The 22,826-nt window shown below is 41.4% G+C and overlaps 1 protein-coding gene across 1 annotated transcript in view; it reads right to left on the bottom strand.

The window, feature by feature from the left end:
• SETBP1 (SET binding protein 1) overlaps positions 1 to 22,826 on the bottom strand; it is a 317,156-nt gene that overhangs the window by 6,795 nt on the left and 287,535 nt on the right. The window contains exon 4 of the mRNA XM_012725788.1: positions 18,085 to 18,255. Coding sequence (XP_012581242.1) covers positions 18,085 to 18,255 — 171 coding nt within the window. The remainder of the gene's footprint in view (positions 1 to 18,084; positions 18,256 to 22,826) is intronic.

Here is a 22,826-nt window from a genome sequence, read left to right as displayed (position 1 = left end):
CAGAGGATGAGAGGATTCACCAGGGGCAGAGTGGGGAGCAGAACAGGTAGATCAACGAAGTACACTGCTGAGGGGAGCAGTGGGCGGGTCAGGAGAGGTCTGCCACGCCATGTGGATCTCCTCCGGGAGGCAGGCGGGAATCGAACTCATGTGGAAGTGGCCTTAGCTTCTCAGTGCTGTGCTTTAACCCGCTGCGCCACCAGTGAGGGCCCGACATACCCTAGTTTTACAAAGTAATTTTGTGTGGGCCAGGGAGGGCTAGATAAATTTATCTCAGATTCATTAGCTTTTCTTACTGTTGAGTATAATTCAAACGGTAAGACCATGTTACCTCAGGGAGGGAAGGACATGTTGGGGAATGTTGCACTTACTGGAACTGAGAGGACAGGCATGGAACACTCTTTGTCCCTATCAAATTTGGCAGAGAACAGTGGTGTAAATTGCACTGTAAGCTAATCCTTGCTAGAAGATTCATCAAAGGCTGCAGCTGCATCTTCTTTCTGTCATGCCAGTGTCCCCTGCACAGGCTCATCCACCCAGCCGTACATGTTCTAGTACATAGTGCATGGTCACAAAACACAAACTCGAGGGAATTCAATTGTTTAATATTCTCCCATGGAAACTATGCATTTAGGGGGTACTTTGTATTACACAGTAATGATCCCCTGTTTTCCTAATGCGGCTTTTTATTTTTTATTAGGAAGTAAGAAGCAACCTGCCTTGGCATGTAAACTTTCTTCCTTCATCCTTAGAATTTAAATTAACCTTTTATGATCCCGGTCTTAAAAACTCTCACGAAAAAAGATGGCGTGTCGCCCGTGCTGGTGAAGGGTCTGCAGGGCAGTCAAAGTAGAGCTGCTTCCAGTTGTCAGCACTGATGCAGCAGCTCTGCCTTCCCACTTGAAAGCCGGGATATGTTAGTAGATGTAGGGGATCTGTCATGATACAAGGTACTTCCGTTCTGGTACCCTAATAGGGTTTGGGGATTCTTTGAACTTGTGACTAGCTGGTTGGAAGCACAGTAACCAATTGGTCATTAAATGACAGCATCTTCCACGGGACTATGGTGCTGGCACACGGGTGACTTGGTGATGGGAAACCCGCAGGGATTACAATTGAGATGGGAAAAAAAATGTACAAAATGATGTAAAAATAAACTGTTAAAAAAAAATTGACAGCATCTTCTTCGGGGCTTACTGTGACAGAGCATTCCTTCTCAAGAGGGCTGTGAACATGGCAGTGACCAACACCACTAACCGGGGTGTCTACATAGATCTCTGTGAGGCTTTGCTGGGGTCCAGGATTTGTCAGGCGCTTGCTTAGCTTAGCACCTGCCGCTTCTGCTACCCTGCCCACCTTCCTCTTTGTCTCTTCAGTTATGATCCAAGTGGGGGAGACATGTTTTCCAAGGGGGAAGAAAGGACTATATGTACTGGATGGCAAGAAAAATATCTAAGCATTTTAAATATTTATTGTTTATATTTTTTCTATAAAACAAGAACTAAGTTAGGCATTTTAATGTTTAATATAAGGAGCCACAGTGATCCCCTTATTTTGGATTCATATCAGAAGGGGAGGTACCTGCTACAGTTGAGCAAGAGGTCCCAGTGAGAAGGAACAGTGACCATAAGCATTCGGGGGCAAAGGGGCAACCCATCAATTGATTACTGTTAGTGTACAGTTATGTCCTACATTCTAATGCACAGAAGCTCAACCTGCACGATTAATTTAAGGAAATTGAGATTTTTTTTATGTAGGAAAAATTTCAAAGTACTTTGTAAGGTGGGCAGGAATTTCCATATGTTATATGCTACACAGAATTTTCTTGGTTATTTCACAGCAGATTGTATAAAAGAACTGCCATTTTCAAAGTTGAATTTGACAATTTTCTTGTACAAAAAGAACAGGGTTGGGGATCTCCCTGGTAACATGGGGATTAAGTCTCAGCACTATAAAGCCACCGATAGCCACTGCAGCACGAGTTTGATCCCTGACCAGGGAGCTGACCCACAGGGCACAGCAGGCCTCTCCTGTCTTACCTGCTGCTCCCCTCAGCATTCCCTCAGTCAATCTGCCTGTTCTGCTCAACTTCCCGTACCTCTGGCCTGTACCTCAGTTCTTATATGCATAAATAAATCAAATAAGCTTTAAAAAAATGAAACAAAAAGACAAATATAAATATTTTCTGGGCTGTCAATGGGCTGTCAACAATGTAACCTAACAGTGGTTAAAAAGCAAAACACTTACTGTCTCTTTGGGGTAAAATAGGCAAGAAAGTAACTGATTTTAAAAAGAAACTCACAGTAAGTAGAAAACACTTTTGAAAATTGACTGGAAATGCTTCTATTGTTTGGCACTTTGTTTCTGAACATGATCTAGTACAACCTGAACAATCTCTTCAATCTGCAAATTTTAAAATAAACAAGAGTTAATGTCCAAATGAAAAGTTGCAGCGATTTGGACACATTAAAAATGTGATGTCTGGCCCTCCCTGGTGGCGCAGCGGGTTAAAGCACAGCACTGAGAAGCTTAAGCCACTTCCTCATGAGTTCGATTCCTGCCTATCCCGGAGGAGATCCACATGGTGAGGCAGACCTCTCCTGACCCACCCGCTGCTCCCTCAGCAGTGTACTTCGTCGATCTACCTGTTCTGCTCCCACTCTGTCTCCGGTGAATCCTCTCACCCTCCACATCTCTGGCCTGTAGCCCAGTTCTGTACGAATAAATAAATCTTAAAAAAAAAAAAAAGTGATGTCTTTTGATTTGCAAGACCATGTGATTTTTAATGAGGAAGTTGGTTAGCCAAATCTCAACAAAAACTGTCACTTAGTTGATGGAAGACATTGAAAAAAAAAAAAAGAATTTAGAAAATGATGTGCTTTTTCCTTTTGAATTTATGCGCAATATTTTTTCAACCTACCACATCTACTTACCAGTTTTGAAATAAACATAATTTGAAACTAGACTATCAAATTGCTTAATCACAAGTGTTAAAAAAACCAAAATTTTCAAAAAGGCTTACGTAAACTCAATCAGTTGGCCCTCCATAAAACATTTTTAAAATATTAAAATTAGCATAGAATTTTCATGCTAGCAAAAATAGTTTTTTCACTAGGTAATAAAATGTTAAATAAAACCTAAAATTATTTTAAGATTATTCTTTATTTTAGATTTACCTCAATCTTTTAAAATTATATTTAAAAGGCGAGTGCATATATTCTGTACATGTATTTTACATGGGGTAACTAGTTGTTCAACATGGCGTGATAAAAAAAATTTAAAGAGCACTTCTTAAGGTATTTCTTTCTTTTTCTAATCGCCTAAAGAGTTTAGTCACTCAAGATGTTAGCTATCTAGAGTGCACCGCTTAAGAAGCATTCAAGTTTCTCCACAGGCTGTGTCCTTTATACCCCTCAGAGTAAAGAGTACAGTTCCTTTCTTATAACAGATGAACAATACTTATATGACATAGTAGTATCATCACAATAGTATGATATCATCACAATAATATTTCCAACTGGATTTCTCCAGGTTATATAAACTGGAGACCAAAGCCAGATATCATTAATCTTCATATTCTCTAGAGTATCTATCTTTAATTCAATTGCAGGCAATCCATGCCAGTCAGAAGACTGTCCTATGCATGGAGAACATCTAGAAAAAGATTTGTCGTTGATGGCCTTCATTTAGTTTATAGGTAGTTCTAAGATCCTGACTCATAGGTTCTCAGAATCCTTGACCTTTCTGACCATAGGGAAGAAGGCCAATAAAGTAAGCAGTATTTTGGGTGGGCATGGAAAAGTTGTTAGAAGGGAGAGGGCGCAGAGATCAGAGAATTAGCAGTTGTGGTGATGACAGTGCTGCCTAGAAGGTGACCATGCATATTCACTGCAGAAATTGCCCAGAATAGATGGATAAGAGAGTTCCTTATGTCTGGGGGCCTTTCCTGGGTTATGTGCAGGGCAGCGTGGTTTCCCAAGCTTTTGGTGAGGAACAAATCATTGAAAGGCTCTGGTTAGTGGAGAAACCCTAGCGCCATAAAGCCAGGCTCTTTTAATCAACTTTGGCTTCTGCATGTTGCGTGTGGTTCAAGCCCCAGCAGACTGACTAGACAACGCGAGAGGCTGGATAGAAACGTAGTGAATGCCAAAAAGTTTGACGCTACATCTGCTGAGTCTCACAGCATGCCAGGTGGCCACACGGCGGGGGTGGCTGCACCCTCTCAAAGGGCCTTTATATTTCTTTCTTCTTTTCTCTCCAATGTGGCAAAACTCTATCCTTAACTATAAATATCATCCCTTATATAATGCTCCAGCTAGTGGAGATGCATGTTCATACTTGGCTCTGCGAAATTTTCTTCTTTTAACGTTCGAAAAAAGGGAGAAAAACAGGGAAGCACAAAGAATAAGGAAACACATAGGACCTTAGGAAGATTTTCATATTTTTGATATTTAGACTCCGATGAAAGACATCTTGGGTGATCACGTCAGAACTTCAAACATGACACTAAGTGATAGATATCTGTGTTTTGATTTCTTCCTGGTCTTAAAATTGCATCAGTTTATTCAAATACTCAGGCTTGTTTATAGTCTGATAGAAAACATGCTGGCTGAGGCAATAAAAGAATGAGATTCTAGTCTCTTCAGTTCTGTGATTCTAGACAAATTTCTTAATTTCTTGGCAGGAACTTTACTCTGAATAAATATGTTTATGCAACTTCAAGTCTTCTCTGCTCTAGGTAAACACAACCTCAAGTCTCTATCTGTATTTCACTGATATTAATTCTAGACTAAATTCCATTTTGATCACGGTCTCTGGAGATTTTGTTACTAGACAAATTTAAATTTTAGTGACCAGAATTGAACTGATTTTCCAAGTGTGCAGTGATTTGTGCAGAAAAAAATTGGGTCAATTAATTTCTGTGATCAAGGCATTATTGTTCTATTAATGAGGGTTATATTAGAAAACAAGAATCTGCAATTTTTTTTTCAGCAATGTCACACTATGGGCTCATATTAAATAAAAGCTAAATAAGCTTCTTTAAGATTTTCATATAAATTGCAACCAAACCTGGATAATGCTGTGTGGGAATAGTTTTTGAGTTAAAATATAAACTTTCTACTTAAGTATGAACATTTACATTTTTTCTTAAAGATTTATTTATTTATGTGTACAGAACTGGGGTACAGGCCAGAGGTGCAGGGGCACCAGAGACAGAGTGGGGAGCACAACAGGCCAACTGATGAAGTATATTGCTGAGGGGAGCAGCAGGCAGGTCAGGACAGGTCTGCCGCACCATGTGGGTCACCTCCGGGGCAGGGAATCGAATTCACGCTGAAGTGGCTTTAGCTTCTTTGTGCTGTGCTTTAACCTGCTGCACCACCAGGGAGGGCCCTGAACATTTACATTTTACTGGTATTGGTCCATTTGCCCCACTGTATGGGGCAAGTTTTGAATCTTAGTTTTATTTTCTCAAAGTGTACCCAGATTTGTAAGGATTGCAAAAGGGTTTGAATAGCCTCATGGTCCTTGTAACTCCTGTGCACATGACTTGAGTGACTCAAGTGATCAGCACAGACGTCAGCTGACTTATTTGAACAGAAATCTATCTAAGTGACTTGATTTCCACTAATGCTGACCATCTAGTTTTTAAGTCAGTGTGGAAAAAATATGAAAATATGGGAAAAAATACCAAATATACTATTGTTTTCTCTTAATTGGTGTTCCTCAAGAAATACATGTTAATTCACACAACAAAAGATCTCTGTATTCTTCATAAAAACAATAAGGAATGTGTTTTTATGAATTCTTTAGATGTCACAGATTTTGAGTCTGTCTGCTTAGTGGATGATGCATGTATCACAGAAACAATAACTTGGCGTAGCCCAGAGGTGTGTGCCCAGCTCTCTTATGTCTGTCAGGGAGGATATTGCATCTGATGTTGGATAGGAGGAAAAAAGCCTTACATTTTTCTTTTATCCAGAGGCAATTCTCCTGTCTCAGGAGAAAAACAAACAAACAAACAAACAAACACAAGAATAAAACAACACTAGCTGGGGTTCCAATGCTTTTCCACTGGAATTCAGTTAAAATTAAGCCTTAAAACCTTTTATTGATAGCTACCTCTCAATATTTTCTCCCCTTCTTTCCAACTCCCATCAAGTACTCTTGCTAAAAGTCATCCAAGAACTCCTGCTTCAACATGTAGATAGATGTCTATGCCATTTTTATTCATTTTTGGAACAAATGTTGATGGAGCCCACTGTGTGCCAGGCAAGGTGGTAGGCACTCAATATGTGACCCTCCTCCTAGTGGCCAGCAGAGGTCAGTGGACTTACTTAAACAGAAATTTATCTAAGTGACTTGACTTCATTCAAAGTTTACCATCTATTTTTTTAAGTCTGTGTGTGAAATAAGAATTTATTGAAGAGGACCCAAATCACTGTAAATTTATTTAGTGAATTTCACATATTTCGATTACTTCCTGCTTCTGCAGGAGCACCATTAACTGGGGACTCTAATCTGTAACCAGAGGCACTGAAGTAGTGGAAATACAATCTGACACCCAAACCACTCCATAGGGAGAGTGGACTTTCAATGACTAAAACAAGTTTGGAACTTATTAAGTACCATTAAGAAAACCAGCTTGAACATTTAAGGTCACAGATTGATTAGACCTATGGGTCTCTTGGAAAATGGACACATGTACATATTATATATTAATAACTAAATACCAAAAATGAGGGAGGGAGGGAGGGGGGAAAAAGGAAAGAGGAGAAGCAGGAGGAGAGAGAGAGAATGAGAATGAATGGTCTTTCATATAGATGAACGTTTGGATCAGAAGTACAATTGTTTATTCTGGGTGTGGGAGGAGAATGATTATATGATTTTGTGGCAAATACAAGATAAAATATGAGCTTTATATCAGTAGGTTAGTTTTTTTTTTTTTTAAGTTATTGCTTGAAATTCCCCCACCCCCCATATAAGCTAGACAGACTAAAGGCAGCAAATACTCCTTCCTCAATTTAGGATTTGACAATTTAAGAGGAAAAGGCTCATTCATCATCTTTCCCTTCTAGAGACCATAAATTATTGGCTCATATACCATGTGGCTTGGATTCTAGGAAAAGTTAGTGTAAACAAACCCAAGTTACAGTGCGTGGAGCAAGAGCGTGAGTCATAAACAAAACACAGACATATGCTCTCATATAAATAAGGGCCTGGGTCATCGGCTTCCTAAAGGCTGCTTCCCATTAATTACACAACAGAATGAACTTTCCATATGTAAAGTCCAAATCACTTAACTTTGGTAACTTGCACAAGACAAAGACCAGGATTGTGGCTATTTAGGCACTAACAAAACTAGGTTTCAAATTAAGGAAAGTCCTCCCAAAATATCTTCAAGTATTAAGAGAGGACAAAGAAATCCTCTGGAGGAGTGTTTTGAGGTTGAAACTATATCCAGTAAAGCAGGAAGACTGCTCCAGGCTGATCTGTATCACCTGCTGAATTTAAAGGTAATATAAGGCTTATTCCCTTTTGTTTTGCACTCTGTCATCTGTATTGGGCAAGCCCAGAATTCAGGCCACACAGGATGTTCACAGACTTTCCTGGGTTTACTGAATAGATTCATCAGATTCTCCATATCTTTTGAAACTGTCCATTGGTAGCTCAACTCCCATTTCCTAACTGTTGTAGGTAGGTTACCTGGACTCTTAAAGAGGTATCAGAGATACATACTATTCCAGGGAAGGAGGGTTCTTTAACAGGTGAGAAACTCAGAGAGGCAGGAAGCAGCTGAGCTCACTCCTGTGTCCCTATTAAAAGCAGATCTCATAAAACAAGAATTATTTACAAAGGTCATTAAAATAAAAGCTGTTATATTGTAGGAGTCTTGGATGGAAAGGGGAAAAAGACCTGTACTCTTTGATAGTGTAGGTGCGTGAGGTTTTCAGCCATTGCTTTACTCCAAAAGTATTTTCATAGCATCTCCTCTTGGTATCAAACTGTAGACATACAAGGCAAAATGGAAAGCATTTTTTCTGCTCTCCTCTCATATGGAATTAAGGGAAAGGGGGAAGGAAACTAACATTTTTGGAAAGACTATAGTGCAGGCTGCATTATTTCATGCTTTCTCATTTAACTGTGATGAAACTGCTGAGGATATTTCTATCTCTACTGTCTAGAGAAAAACCCCGACTTCAGAAGTTAAATTATTTCCCAAGGGCTCACATCTCAGAAGGCATGAACTCAAGGATTCAAGCCAGACCTGTCCTATTTCAAAGCCAGTTTTCATACCACTTTCTTCAAGGAAACAAAAATGACAGGCTTCTAGATAAGGAGTGAGAAAACCTGGGTTTCCCTGTTCATTTTTGACTATTGACTGCACTGAAGTGCCAAATTGCTCTCAATTTCACAATCTCAAAGGCCTCTTTCAAACCCCAAACTCCATAATTAAATAACAAAAGATATTACCACAGATGACACATGTTACTTCTGCTAGATTAAGTGTTCTGAACATTGTTTTGATCCAGTTCAAATGCCTTAAATGGTTCCCTATAGGGAGTCAGTCAGCCAATATAATGAATGAAGTTGGTTGGGATTATGAAGGAAGGTGGTGATGGTGGGGAGGGGAAGCAGGAAATTAAAGAGAATATGGCTCATCACTGGGGCAAATATTCTGTATCAGTTGTGACACAGGAATCTGAGCCCAATTTACAAGACAGTTTGAGATTAAAATAGGCAAAAATCTTGATTATTATGTAAATTTTCTGATGTTTGTGAGTTGCCAATTAATTTTTAAAAAATGTCTGAGCCTCTGTAGTCCAATTATAATACATCTGCAGGCTGCTACTGGCCCATGGCTGCCATTTTGGTATTACTGCCCATCTTTCTTTCCTTTTTTTTTTTTTAAGATTTATTTATTTATGCATACAGAACTGGGGTACACGTCAGAGGTGCAAGGGCAGTGAGAGGATTCACCAGAGACAAAGTGGGGAGCAGAACAGGCTCACTGACGCAGCACACAGCTGAGAGGAGCAGGGGGTGGGTCAGGAGAGGTCTGCCCTGACATGTGGGTCACCTCCCTGCCAGGGATCTATCTCATGCGGAAGTGCCTTTAGCTTCTTAGCGCTGTGTTTTAACCTGCTGCACCACCAGGGAGGGCCACTGCCCTTCTTCTAAAGGGTCAGGTTCAGGTATTCATGTTCAAACTCTTTCCAACCTCATCTGTTATTATTTCCACATACATTCCTATCTCAGAAACGTAAACCTTTCTTTCCTGTTTCTGTCACCTTCCTTCTGTTTATTAAATGCCATCCATTCTTAGAGGCCAATCTTAACTCTTTCCCATGAACATCCTATTATCCTCCCAATGTCTTAGAGTCATTCAGCTAGAAATTAATGACGTATAACTGCTGAGTGATAGCTCTATTGGTATCTCAGATTGTTATTCAATCTACTTAAATATCAGTGGGTCATCTCATGTTTTGGATTCAGGTCTTCCTAAATTGTATACAAGTCCTAAAACAGGGCTAACCTTATACTTGCATGTATCAGCATGCCAGTGTTTAAAAATAATGAACAATCTGTAACAAAGCCTTATAAGTGCCAATAAGACTTAGCTGCTATCCTTATGGGTATCTTTATTTCCTTGAAATAAGATATTTGGAGGGGGGAGTAAGGAAAACTTGTTAATGGATGTTAAAATCTCAATTACATGAGTAAATTATGCCTTAGTGTGATTAAATCATGACATGACTTCATTTTTGACAATAGAGGGACATAAAATAATTATACATTACGTTTTGAATGTGTGATGGGTATCTTCACTGATCATTTCATTACTTTCACGCTACTGACTAAAATGCAGTTTATTGTTTCCATTTCACTGGTGAGGAAACTGAGACTCAGAAGCTCAATTAGACTCAATGACTTACCTAAAGGGAGGAATTAGGAAGTACTGCAGGCTGCACAAATAACCTTGGTCCTTGAAATCCAAATCCAGTTTCCACTTTCAAACATGAGGTGGCTAGAAAGGGCCCAGGCTTCTTAACTGTCAGCTAGGTAATATTTACAAGTCATTGCGCCTTTCTGGGCATGACTTCTTGTGTAACATAAAGGCGTTGGCAGAGATAACCTAGTTTATTCGAGTCCTGCCTTGTCTAGATACTTTGAATTTTAGCACCTAGAGACCTTGTGGCCTCCCAGCTCTGGGGCTACTTCAGGGGCTCTCAGAGATAGAAAGGAAAGGACTGTCAGGTGAGTGACATTTCTTTCTCTCTGCCTTTGTCTTTATTACATCTGTCTACAATCCTTAACTCTAGTCTCTCTCACTGCTTTCTTTCACACTATGTCTCCCTCTTTCTCTGGCTCTAGTCTCTTTGACTACAGGCTGCCTGGGCCACTAAAGATTATTCTCAATGACAGTCTTTACATGGGTCTTCCACATTGCCTGAGGCCATTTCTGCAACAATGAGCAGGAAAGACCTTGCACCCCCTTCTCAACAGCTGGTCTCAGTATGCGAACTTGACTAGACCCAAGAAGTTTTTCAAAAACTCCCCATTAATTACAGGAAACCCAAAGCACTGCCCCCATTCTCATTAACACAGTTGCTTTCAGTTGCCACTAAATTATCTTGCCACCATTAAACCAACAATCTAATTAGACTTCTGGAAGTGGAAAGCGCCAGTGAATGAGGCTGACATACTACTTTCATCTCAAAACTGATCATAAAATATTTGTGCCCTTTCGTTCTTGGCCACATAAAATCTGCCCCTGAAAGAGTTTCCTTTCATTCTCTCCCATTTATAAAGAGAAGCTTGAATATTTGATAGAAAATGAGTATCTTAATAGAAATCACTTCACGAATGGGAGGTTTTCTTTCCTGTGTTTCACCGAGCGTGGAGTCCTCATTACAATAATCGCACCTGACTCCCCCTGAGTCTGATGCCTCACAGCCAAGCCTCCCACTGGGCTTCAATGGAGGTGTGAATGATACCATCACTGGGAAGAAGATAAAATGTATTATTATCATTACTCTATTTTTAAGAGGGTCTGACTGTGGCAAGAGATGGTTGGGAATGTAATCTGTATGAAGCATTCAGAGAAGACAAATTGAGTTAAACTTCTCACAGGCACAGCGCTTATAAACCTGCCATTAAAACTCTGTCTTTCCTAAAATCTCAACTCAGGAGAGAAAATTAGTTAAATTAAGACAAACTTATTGAGCATCTACGAGGCATCTAGTGCTGCACCGTTTCTTGACATCGGAAATAAGGTGGCACGTTGTGTAACAGCAGTGCTCCAGGCTTGAGGACTCTTTTATTTTCTTCCCATATAGCCAAAGCTTCTGGAAATTCATGGGTTACTCAGTACTCACTGAATAGGAATACTCAGTACTCCCTGAGTGGGAAATCAATACTCCAGCCACTAAGCAAGATTTTCAAGCAAAGTACATTGTAGTCTGATACAATCTCCAACTTTCCATTGAGGGGCTTATCCTGAATATTCCATAGAACTTCTGAGTGAAGGAAGACACATAAGTGTCTTCAGAGTGTCTCACGTCTCTGGAGAAATGCATACTCATCTACTGTGTGTACTGAGCCACAGAGATGACTCTTCAACTGGAACATATCCTGGTAGGTAGGCCAGGAGCTGATCTGCCACTGCTGAACACATAGAGTCAAGTCTGGTTCTAAGAGTGGGTGTGAGGATTGACATCGAGAGATGTCAATTTGAGTCCTGAAGAATAATTGTTAATTAGTCATCCAAATGGCATGATAGTGGGTGAGCGGAGAACATTCCAAGGTAGAAAGCAATCCATAGCAAAAGTAGAAAACAAAAAGCAACAGCCACAATAGCTGAACTCCTCTTATGTAGCAGGTGCTCTGCTACGATTTTTTCCTTCCTCATCACAACCCTCCACACTAGGTAACATGCTTTTTTTCCATTTTAAAGATGTGAATCCTGAGGTTCAAGACCAGCCCTTTGGTAAGTGCAACACTGAGATTTCAATGCAGGTGATCTGAAGAAAGAACACATACATTCAACTAGAAACATCACATGGCCCTTGCATGGTGTTAAGAAAAATAAGCCAAGACCTAGAAACAAAGCAAATGGAAGATGTGGGCCTTTCAGAGCCCAAAAGAATCATTTCATAGACTTGCCCATGGGTTATCAATTATCTAAGGAAATGTATCTTTGTTGGATTTGCTATCCACTACTGGTTAAAGGCCCAGAACTCATAGAATTCAGATTCTGCCAAGAAAGATACAAATGAGCCCAGAGATTAAGTTTTCATTGCCCAGTAGGATGTTAACTGAGCCACCGTGCTCTTTCTCCAAAGTCTACATTCCAACAATGCCCTGTCCCTTTAACTTGACTTTGGACCACTTTTGTCATCATGGTGGTTCCTCATTAAACAGTTGAATGACTCCGACATAAACTTTTAGGATTTTGAAAATTACAGACTGGCAGTGGGAATCCCACAGAAGTTCAGTACTGACTGACATTTCCAAGGTGACAGTGTAGGTGTGGAAGGCCTAGAAGAAGTCATGTTTATAGCCTCGGCCATGGGGTTGGCTAGCTGCTTTAGGGTGCCTGCAACTAATCAAATGAGGGCAGGGCTTATTTATCCCCTTCTGGGCAAAAGTAAAGAGAACTTTAGGAGAATTTTCAGAAGGTATTTGCAGTGAGGACAGGGAAGCATGGCGGCTTCTAGTCCTGCGGGATCTCTTCCTGCCCAGTGCCAGGAGCAGAGCTCCTGGGCCAACAAAGCCTTGAGGGTTGCTCCGACCAGGGTCATACGTAGCACTTTTCAGACTACTTTCACAATTTGTTTCTAAAATAAAGACTTATTTTCTCTAGATCTTTATTGGAAGATTTTTTGATTAGTTTGAACTTACAGGCATTTACTTTACTATTTGGAGACTTCAATGTATATACCTGCAGCCCTTGGATGCTCTAAATCCTATCAACTTTCATATTTATTTGCTCTGTTTTTGTTCTTTTGAAAATTTGAAAGACAAGATTTTTTGGCTAAATGGACCTGCTATTTTGGTTAGTAACTTTATCATGATTCCAAACAAGATTAAAAGCAAGTGAAATAAATTATTTATACATTGTAAATTCCTCATCATTGCTTTTTGCTCTTAGATATTATTTCATTACTCTGAGCTCCTATTCATCGATGACAATGGGTTAAGAAGAAAGTCAGACATCCTAGAATTTGGGAGCAAGGAGCAATTTTCATGACCATTTTGTTCTAGAATACTAGATTTCATTCTGATTCCTTTAAAACTAGGAATGTGGCCCTCCCTGGTGGCACAGTGGTTTAAAGTGCGCACTGCCAGCTGGCCACAGCCGCTTCAGTGCGAGTTCAATCCCTGGCCTGGAGGTGACCCACATGGCGCAGCAGACCTCTCCTGTCTTGCCTGCTGCTCCCCTGAGCACTGTACTTAATTGATCTGCCTGTCCCCACTTTGACTGGGGTGAATCCTCTCACTGCTCCTACATCTCTGGCCTGTACCCCAGTTCAGTACGCATAAATAAATCTAAAAAAAAAAAACAAAGAAACAAAGAAACAACTAGGAATGCATTCTTCTATTTGTCAAGGTAATTCGTTTTTCAAGCCTAAGGTTTTACATCTTGATTACAGGTATCCATCAGTTCTGGTTAGATTGATAGTTTGGTTAATATTAACAGCTAAGTGGCTTACTAATCTAAGTGTCTGCCATCAGTAGCAAAATGTCTACAATTTAATAAACTTGTGATATTTAAGTATTTTCACTTCCCATGGCTCTAGTACTTTTTAAGAAGGCAGATCATAGAGTTTGAGAGAATAATGGAGTTCTCTTGATAGGAAACAGATATAAGCTAAAAGCTGCTCCCCTCCCTCCTTCTCTTATCTCTAATGGGGCAAAACTTTAGTAGTGGGGATCTGGCTTGTTGGCAAACCTGATACATTCCTTGGATCTTTGGATTTCAGATGAGTGAATAATGGTTGTGTGTGTGTGTGAGAGAGTGTGTGTGTGTGAGAGTGTGTGTGTGTGTAAATGTGTGTGTGAGAGAGAGATAGAGAACACAAGAAAGCTATGCCTACTCTAGATTTTCAGGTACAGAACCAGAAAGAATTTCTTGTTACTGAGTTCCTACAGAATTTGTAATCTACTTAATAATACAGCCTTTCTTAATATAAGCGGAGGACATGTTTCAGTAGGGAAATCATGAATTCTCTGGATATTGTGTGACCTCCCAGAGAAGTTAGTTCAATATGTGGAAGACAGAAAAATTAGCTTGACTTCCTCAGGTATGGATTATCTGATATGGTTATTAAATCACGGTTGGGCTAGTGTACTAGAAGTTGTTTCAAATTATGCATCACTTTGAACAAACTTTATTGAAGCTTTTACTGCATTAGCCCTAATTACTCACAATAATGATGCAGTGTTCCCTTGCACCAGACTTCCTTCCCTGTACCAGGGGACTAGGCTGATCAATAGCTATTGAGCAGTTTGATCACGAAGGCTGACCTGTGTGAGCACCAGAGGCAGCCACTGCCGTCCCTCCCTTCCAGAAGCTCATGAGCTGACACCTTCCTAGTCTGGCCATCCTCTCATGCAGCTCGTGTTCTGCCCCCACCTGTCAATCAATAGCAGCATGCCACCCAGACATTGAGAAGTTAAAAAACTGCCTTAAACAAACAAAAAATTTACACACACATTTGAGCTAGACCTATACCCATCCCACGATGTGATGTTTATTATATTGGAAGGAAATTTCCTTTTTTTCCTTTTACTAAAGAACACTCATTTGAAAAAGGACTATCATGACTCTAGACTAATTAATTATTTGCCAAGTATTTACCAATAGCATACAACACACTGTCTAACATTTTTCATTTGATTGTTAACTAGTTCCAAGAGGAACCTATGTTTCTCAGACGGGGCACCGTGCCTGGCAATGAGTGAGGTCACAGCTACTGCCCGGTGATCACTCAGTGCACTCAGAGATTATTTACCGAGCACCCATTATGTGCCAGAATCACACGAGGCTCTTTAGTGTCCGCTGTCATGAAATGTAGGGGGTTTCTGATGAACTGAGCTCTTTTAGTCGTTGTTTTAACTTAAGAATTGATTTTGCCTTATAAGCCAGTCACTCTTACTCTTTCCCCTTTTGCCCTGTAATTGTTGGGGTCTTCAAAACCATTCTGTAGAAACAGCGACCTACTGAAAAAGAAATTTATTTTTGTATCCAGCCAGAAGTAGCTCCACATTTCCTTGCTTATAATGACAGATCAGGAAAGAGGCTCTAAAGAAAAGAAAATTAAGCCTGTTTTCCCATCAGATATACATATGACTAATGCACAAACATGCATGAAATCAAACCGAGAAACAATGTATTCACCATATACTGCCATTCCACTTTGACTAAGGTGTTAAATCATGAGTTATGAGTTTCACTCTGTGTTTGTAGAAGAAGTAGAAGTCCATAGTTAGGGAGAAAGAAATATCACTCTGCTAATGTTCGACCTATGAGAAAAGTGAAATTCCACTGGAATCAGACAGTAAATCAAGATATTTGGGTTCAAATCCAACTGCATGACCTCAGGCGAATCTCTGAATCTCAGGAGCTTCAGTTTCTTCATGTGTGAAGCAGGGGGTTGGACAGAAGCCCAGGCTCTGCTACCCTAACTCTCCCAGGTGTGTGGGAAGTGGAAGCTCAGGGAGGTCTGGCCTCCAGCACCTGGAGTAGATCTCTGGTCTGTTTCCTCCAAAAGTTCTGCTCAGCAGCCTGAGACCCGGAAATGGACCCAAAACTGTGAAATTCTCATGAGGGTCTCATTTTAGCATTGCCAAAAATAAACAGTCCATTCCTGCATCCTGAAACAGGAGAGTTTTGACTGAGCTCTGATTACCAGAGAAGTAGGTTTAAAAGTTCAAAACCCACCTGCTTCGATGTCTGTTTGGCATATTTGTAAATTACTGAGCACAACTAGAGAGACATGGGATCACAAGGAAGTGTTCTCTCTCACACTGAATGCATAGTTCAGGGAAGGAAAATGGGGGACCACCTGTCTTTTGCACCTGGGAAACATCCGCTCAACAAGCAAAGTCGGAAACATACAAGCTAATTTCTAAATCCATAACAGGAGTTCTCTAGAGCTTGCTTAAAGGACAAGTTTGAATAAGCAGTTACCTGGGTGAGTAGCATGCACCATGGCCCGAACAAAAAAAAAAAAAAGTTTGTAATTGAATTACTTTTTATGGAAGTAATGTGGGTTTACAACACTGTATGTGATTTAGAGGTCTAGGTTCACCTCTCTCAGAGGTGTGTTACCCCACGCAGCCCCAAGGCATCCAAACCACTCCAACCAAGGTGATGTCTTTCCAGAGCTGACCTGGCACCCATGACCACTCAGGACTCTGCCCGACACCCTCCCACAGAGGTGCTACTGACCCATTAAGTTCCAGGGATAACTTCTCTGCATTCTTTTGCTATTTCCCCACATCTAGCCTATTTCTGTACTTACCCTGGCATCATTTACCCTTCATTTTCACCAAATGCTTTTCATCTCACACCTGGCATATCAAAGATGTAAAGGCTTATGGTTATTTGAGAGATAGGCCCACTTCTTCAAGCAAGATTTCCCAAATGGCTGAAAAGAACACCATTTCCAAATGATGCTGAAAGTTATCCATGGAATTAGGGTCTGGTGATGAGAAAAGATTCTGAAATTCTATGTTTCCTCCCTCTAGGGCCTTACAAAGCGCACTGATAAACTGAAGGCTTGGAAAAGCCCTGTAGGAGGGAGCAGGTGTAATGAAGCATTCCCTACATCCATTAAACTATGAAAACATCTTTTATCACAATATTTTGTGGAACCCAAGTTGGGCTGTGTCATTCCAAATATTTATATCTGATATTCAGTGGGCTCATTTTTTAATTACCAAAGATTTCCATAAAGCAGGTAGGTATGTAAACAAGTTCTCTGCTCAGAGCTACCTGATCAATTAGGGGATAAATTTGAGTGTATATCAACAGTGAATCTCTTGGTCTTTTAATCCCAGTAGGGAACTCTAAATATTGAATTTATCAGCATTAACATTTATCAATGCAGCAATTCAACCAATATTTATGAACTGTGTCATCATTACAGCAGTAACTGAAACTCATGGATTCAACCTCTTTATACACAGAACTCTGTTATAAGGAAAAAGAAGCTACACAGTTAATGATGTGTTTGAGTAGCTGGCTACACAGCAATAGATGCTATGGGTGTCTAGAGGAGCTGTGATTGCATGGGTCTTGAAGATTTGTGGAAAGTGAATGGGAATTCAGTACAACCGTCTTCGAAGAAAGGCAGTAAGCTGAATCCCACCACTTCCTGGCAGTAGGAGTGAGTGTGGCAAAGTGGGGGTTGGTACAGGAGATGGCACAGATCAAGTGGGGAGCAGAGGAAGATAGAAATAGAGGGGCTGTCTGCAGATCATTGGGACTGCCTGGATGTGTTTGCATTTTATCAACAGCCAGTGAGGATGCTGGTGATTATTGAGAACACATGAAATCGTGGGGTAGAATGAATCGAGGCAGCCGGAACTCACCAGTTACTGACTCCCAACCTAGGTGAGCAAGGGAGGTGTGAAATGTGGGGAGGGTTGGGCTTTGGGCCTGAGCTGGAACCCTAGCTGCCCAAGGGCCCCTGGGTAAGTTTCTTTCCTCTTACCTTCTTCTGAATGAGTACCCACAGATTTCTTTCAGGGATTTTATGAATTACATGAGATGACATATATATCAGACCTTTGATGTAGAGATGACTACATTACTCTGTTATCATTTAGTTGCTACTTAGTAGCCAGTATTACAGTGAGCTGGGGAGTGTCTTTGCATAACTCTGCCTCTATGTTCTGAACTAATTTTCCTTTGAGACCTCTTCCACTTAAAAGCCCAGTGCTGAGACAGCTCAAATGCTCGGTGTCCTGTGAGGTTGGTACACAAACTTACCTGTAGCTAGCAGCTTATTCCCATGGACCTTCTCCATGCCCTTTATTGGGATGGACCTGAGACACCTGCAAATTGCTCACCTGCATCCGACGCTGCTGCAGAGGCAGCGAGGAGAGATAACACTGGGCTGGGCGGAACTGCAACACTGTCAACAGTGACGGGCTTCTTCCTGGTCATCACGGTGGACACCGAGCCCTCGCTCTTACCATGAGCTGCTGTCTGGTCCACTTTTAAGTGGGGACTTGGCATTCCTAAAAAAACAAAAATCAAAATACCAATGTTACTTTGAAGCAAAAGAAGGACAGACTGCATAAAGCCTGAAAATGACCCGAGGAACTCATCAAGTGATCTGACCTCTTTCTGGTACAACAGGAATGAAATTTTAGAAGGAAGAAAAAAAAAATAGCTGCATGATTAGGTTGGGTTTTGCGGCCGAGGCTGGGAGTGACAGAGTCCTGGGTTGGCTGCCTGACGGCAGGGCTTGGGGCACAGGCTTAAAGAAGCAGCAGGATCCTCAGACAGGCTGGTCTTCAGGAGATGGAAGAACTGGTTTCTACAGGGGAGGCGCTGTGTGCATCATGGTGGGGAGAGGATGCCCTGATTCTAGTGAGGCTTCTCAGATCACCCAGCAGGAGAGACAAGACCCTGTGAAAAGGCAAAATTGGGCCACAAATTCTGGGTAGGTGTGTGTGTTATTCAACTGAGGTTTTGGGGGATTTCTAAGGATGTCGGGGTCCGAGTGGGGAAAGGCTCCACATTGCTCATGCTAGACCACAAGGGAAAGGCATTCCAGAACTGAGAAGCACATCCACAAAGTTATGGATGGAGAAATGAAGATGATCAGAGAGAAGATCTGGAGTTGGAATCACCTTTCGGGAGTGTAGTGTGTAATAATAACTAGACCAAACGAGAGCTGACTAGGAACCTTGAGTGTCTGGTCATAATAAGCATACTAAGTCATATCTTATGGTGCTGAAAAGCCAGGGTGGATCCCTGTGTAGAGCCTCTGGAAATTTATTATATAATGAATTGTAAGAGCTATTCTGGAGCTTATTTCCTGGGCTCACATCCAGACTCTCTGACTTTCCAGCTGTGTGATCCTGAGCAAGTTACTTAACCTCTCCAAGTTTTCAGCTTCCTTAACTATACAAATGGGATGGAACATATTACCTCGAAGGGGTTTTGGGAGCATCCAGAAATAGACTGATGTGAAGTGCTTAGAACAGTGTCCAGCACATAGCCGGTGTACTTGAGACCTTCCTGTTATTAATATTCCCATTACTATTGGTATTACTATGATAACTGCCATTTCCTCTAGCTCAAGCGAAACCAGCAAGTAAAGCCTCAGTTCTCTTCCCTGACGTGTGCAGGGGCTTTTGTGCACCTTCCATATCCCCAGCTACAGAAACATGACTCTCCAACCCACCCAAGCCTAAGTCCAGAGCTGTCTGAATCATGTCAAATGATCATTGATGTAGCATTTCCTCACTTGAGGGCCTGACACAGCAAAAACACATGAGACTTCCTCGGTCTGGCTCTGGGTCCCTCGTTTCCACCTTAAACAGCCTGAGTGATACAGTCCTCATCCTAGTAGCATTACCTACGCCTGAGGGAGAGCTACAGTGAGATGTCATGGGGGCCTCATGACAGTCCTGTGAGCAGGCAGCCTAGATGGTCTATTCTCTTATGTCACAGATGAGGGTGACACCGTCCTGGGAGATAGAAAACTGACTACATTCACACAGCTCGAAATAGCAGTGATGGGAGAGTACAAGCAGCCAGGTGCTAAACCTAAGGTTCATCTCGGCCCACCTGGTTGTCTTCTAGTCCCTGCCCACATCACGAGTCCACCTGGGACATGCTCAGGACACAGAGGCCCTGGGGGCCCTGCTGGAAAAGGCCCCAGAGGAAAAAAGTTGCCGACAGCTTTGTTTACTTCATTCTACCTTCCCCTTCTCTGTCCCAGTTTCTGAAACTCTCACTCCAGACACGGTGAATAGCAATGCCACTTATGCATTTTTGGATTATTATTTCATAGCATTTTGACAGTAGAGACAGACAAACCTCAAATTCTATGACAGAAAAATTGCAAAGTATAGCCATGAAGAAATGGGGCCATGGAGTACACGTGTATAGTGCACCTGTTTATAAAATATGCAGGTGTGCCAGGAACAGGCTGGTTCACATCTAACACATGTGAAGTGCACACAGAATTATGAAGGAGATACTTAATCATGTTTATTTGGAGGAAAGGGAGCACAGAGAACACTGCTGAGGGAAAAGGAGTTTCTTCTTTTACTTTCTACTCTATTGTTAATTTTATTAACCCTCTTCTTTGTTAATTTTCTTAAGCCATGTACATATAGTAAACTCCTTTTCCATTGAGAAAATAAGATGGGGGAAAAATATAGAAGTGTCCCAAACCCCTGGTGTAGGAGTAGATTGAAGAGCTTGAACAACTGGTTGTCAACAAATCTGAACTGGGAATAGCAGAACTGCTGTTGAAAAGTCCCCATTTTGGTTTTCTGGCACATCGTGATCGTGTTCTCACCAAATGGATACAGGTGGACTTTCACGGCCAAACCCATGGTGTAGGAGTAGATTGAAGAGCTTGAACAACTGGTTGTCAACAAATCTGAACTGGGAATAGCAGAACTGCTGTTGAAAAGTCCCCATTTTGGTTTTCTGGCACATCGTGATCGTGTTCTCACCAAATGGATACAGGTGGACTTTCACGGCACATCGCTAATCTGGCAAGGGCTGTTGGATAACAGCTCCTTTGGAAAAATTCACTGAGGTGTCATCTTTCTACCTGTGGACACAGGTTGGGCAGGTAATTCTTTGCTCAAATTATGCTCCAATTCTTATGCTCAGGGAATGAGCCATAAACAGGATTAGCAGGCGGATATTTAACTCTCACTTGGGAACAAACTGATTTCAAGTCATTTTAGTTGTACCCATTTTCATGCAAATGTTCACAATCCAAATTAGTCTCAGTCCACATCATTTCATTAAAGTTGATCCGATCATACCTCTATTGGGCATACTTTGCTACTCAAGTGTTTATGTTACAGGATACGTTAAAAGTAATAAAATGACACTTAAAACACTCTATAATTCAGATTGCCACTATTTAGCTGTCGTGAAAACCCTAGATAATTTAGGATTTTCTAGATTATCGTACTGTTTGCTAGTTGCTAGTCAATAAATTTGAAACAAATTCTACAAAAAGGAGAGCGTGCCCTGATCCTTTACCAGACATTTTGGGTTTTGATAGGATTATGGAAACAGTCCCAGGAATCATACACATGGGCAAGAATATTGGATGAACTTTAAACAATGGCTGATGGAACAGCACTTGTAATCCACAAATTCGGAGGGCAGAGGTCTAGGGACTGGAAAAGGTGACATCTCCCGGGGAGGGAGCACTGGGCAGACTGGCTTCTGAAAGTCTCTGTTTCCCTCTGCTCCTGGTGACAGCTGGATGCTCCATGGTGAGGCACCCAAATGACCAGCTGAATGTGAAACAGTTCCGAGCCAAGTTCTTAGAGATGCTGGGTGAGGGCAGAGAGGTGGGCCATTGGGAGATTTTCTTCCAAGCATGACCCTGGTTTCCCTCTCAGCACGGGAGAGGGAGTTTGGAGGCTGGAGGATGATCATAAGGAAACCCAGAGATGGCACTGTTCTGGCTGCACTAGTGAGCTGAGCCAAGGCTGCCTTCTCCAGGGCCTGGGCAAGAGCAAGGATCCTTTGAGTTGAGACAGGGAAGTAAGGGATTGCCATCTTAAATTTGCAAGGTGGACTGTACGGAGGGGCACACTTAGTGGATGTGTGCAGAGCATTCCCGAGTCCCAACATAGAACAAAGTGTCCCAAAGCCTGTATATTTGGAGACAAGTATATTTTTGAGGGAGGAAATAGCAATGCTAATAATTTTGTGGATCCAACATCTGTTCATAATTAAAAGAGCCAAGAGGAAAAAAAAATGTCAAACCTATATAAAACATTCTAGTCTCACTTGTTGACCTCCATTGATACATTTTTTTAAAAGTCTTTGAAACTGTGCTATAGCCTATTGAGGGACAGCCACTCATTTTCAAAGGTAATTTCTCATAGACCACTTATCCCCTCAAACCTCTACCTGCACACAGTGTTTGCATTAGGGACTTGATTTATGGATTCCTACTCCTCAACGCAGAAGCTGACTTCCTGTTGCCTTGGTTACTTGGAGCTCAGTTCAAGGTTAAACTACTCCCAAATCAGAATCAGTGGCAGGCGCTGCAGCTAGCCGCCAGGTTATTGACTGCCCCAGGATGCGAAAAGGTCAGAGACCAAAGCACTGTTTACTGCCTTAAGGGTGAGTCAATAGCTTCGATATTTTGATTCTGTTTCTTCCAAAGTAGTAGTTGCTGTTCAATTACCTCTTCCCCAGATTGCTCAAGGTCACAGGGGTCAGGGAGGAAAAGCAAGGTCCATGGAGGCTGACTTTCCCAGGATCCCTTTAATGAGTTCTGTGACCTTCAGTAATAAAAACCAGCCTCACCTTAGAGTAATCTGTGCTCTAGGTTTATAACTAGTTAGTTACTGTACCTCATTTTCTCTACAGAAAAACCAACCAACCAAAAAAAACCTCTGTGGGATGACTGGTGCTTGCTCCCCTTGTCAGGATGAGAAAGTAGAGGCTCATCAGAATCACTTAACTGATACACAGCTATAAGAATTAGATCTTCACCTCGTCATTTCTTTAAAATAAAGGGGCTCATTTTGTCACATTCACTGAAGAAAGCATATACCTGGAAACCAGTATGTGATTAACACGGGCT

The sequence above is a fragment of the Condylura cristata genome, unplaced genomic scaffold (genome assembly GCF_000260355.1).
Source record: "Condylura cristata isolate star-nosed mole 26May11 unplaced genomic scaffold, ConCri1.0 scaffold00016, whole genome shotgun sequence".
Taxonomy (NCBI): Eukaryota; Metazoa; Chordata; class Mammalia; order Eulipotyphla; family Talpidae; genus Condylura; species Condylura cristata.
The sequence above is the reverse complement of the archived record's forward strand: the minus strand, read 5'-3'. Positions and strand labels throughout refer to the sequence as shown.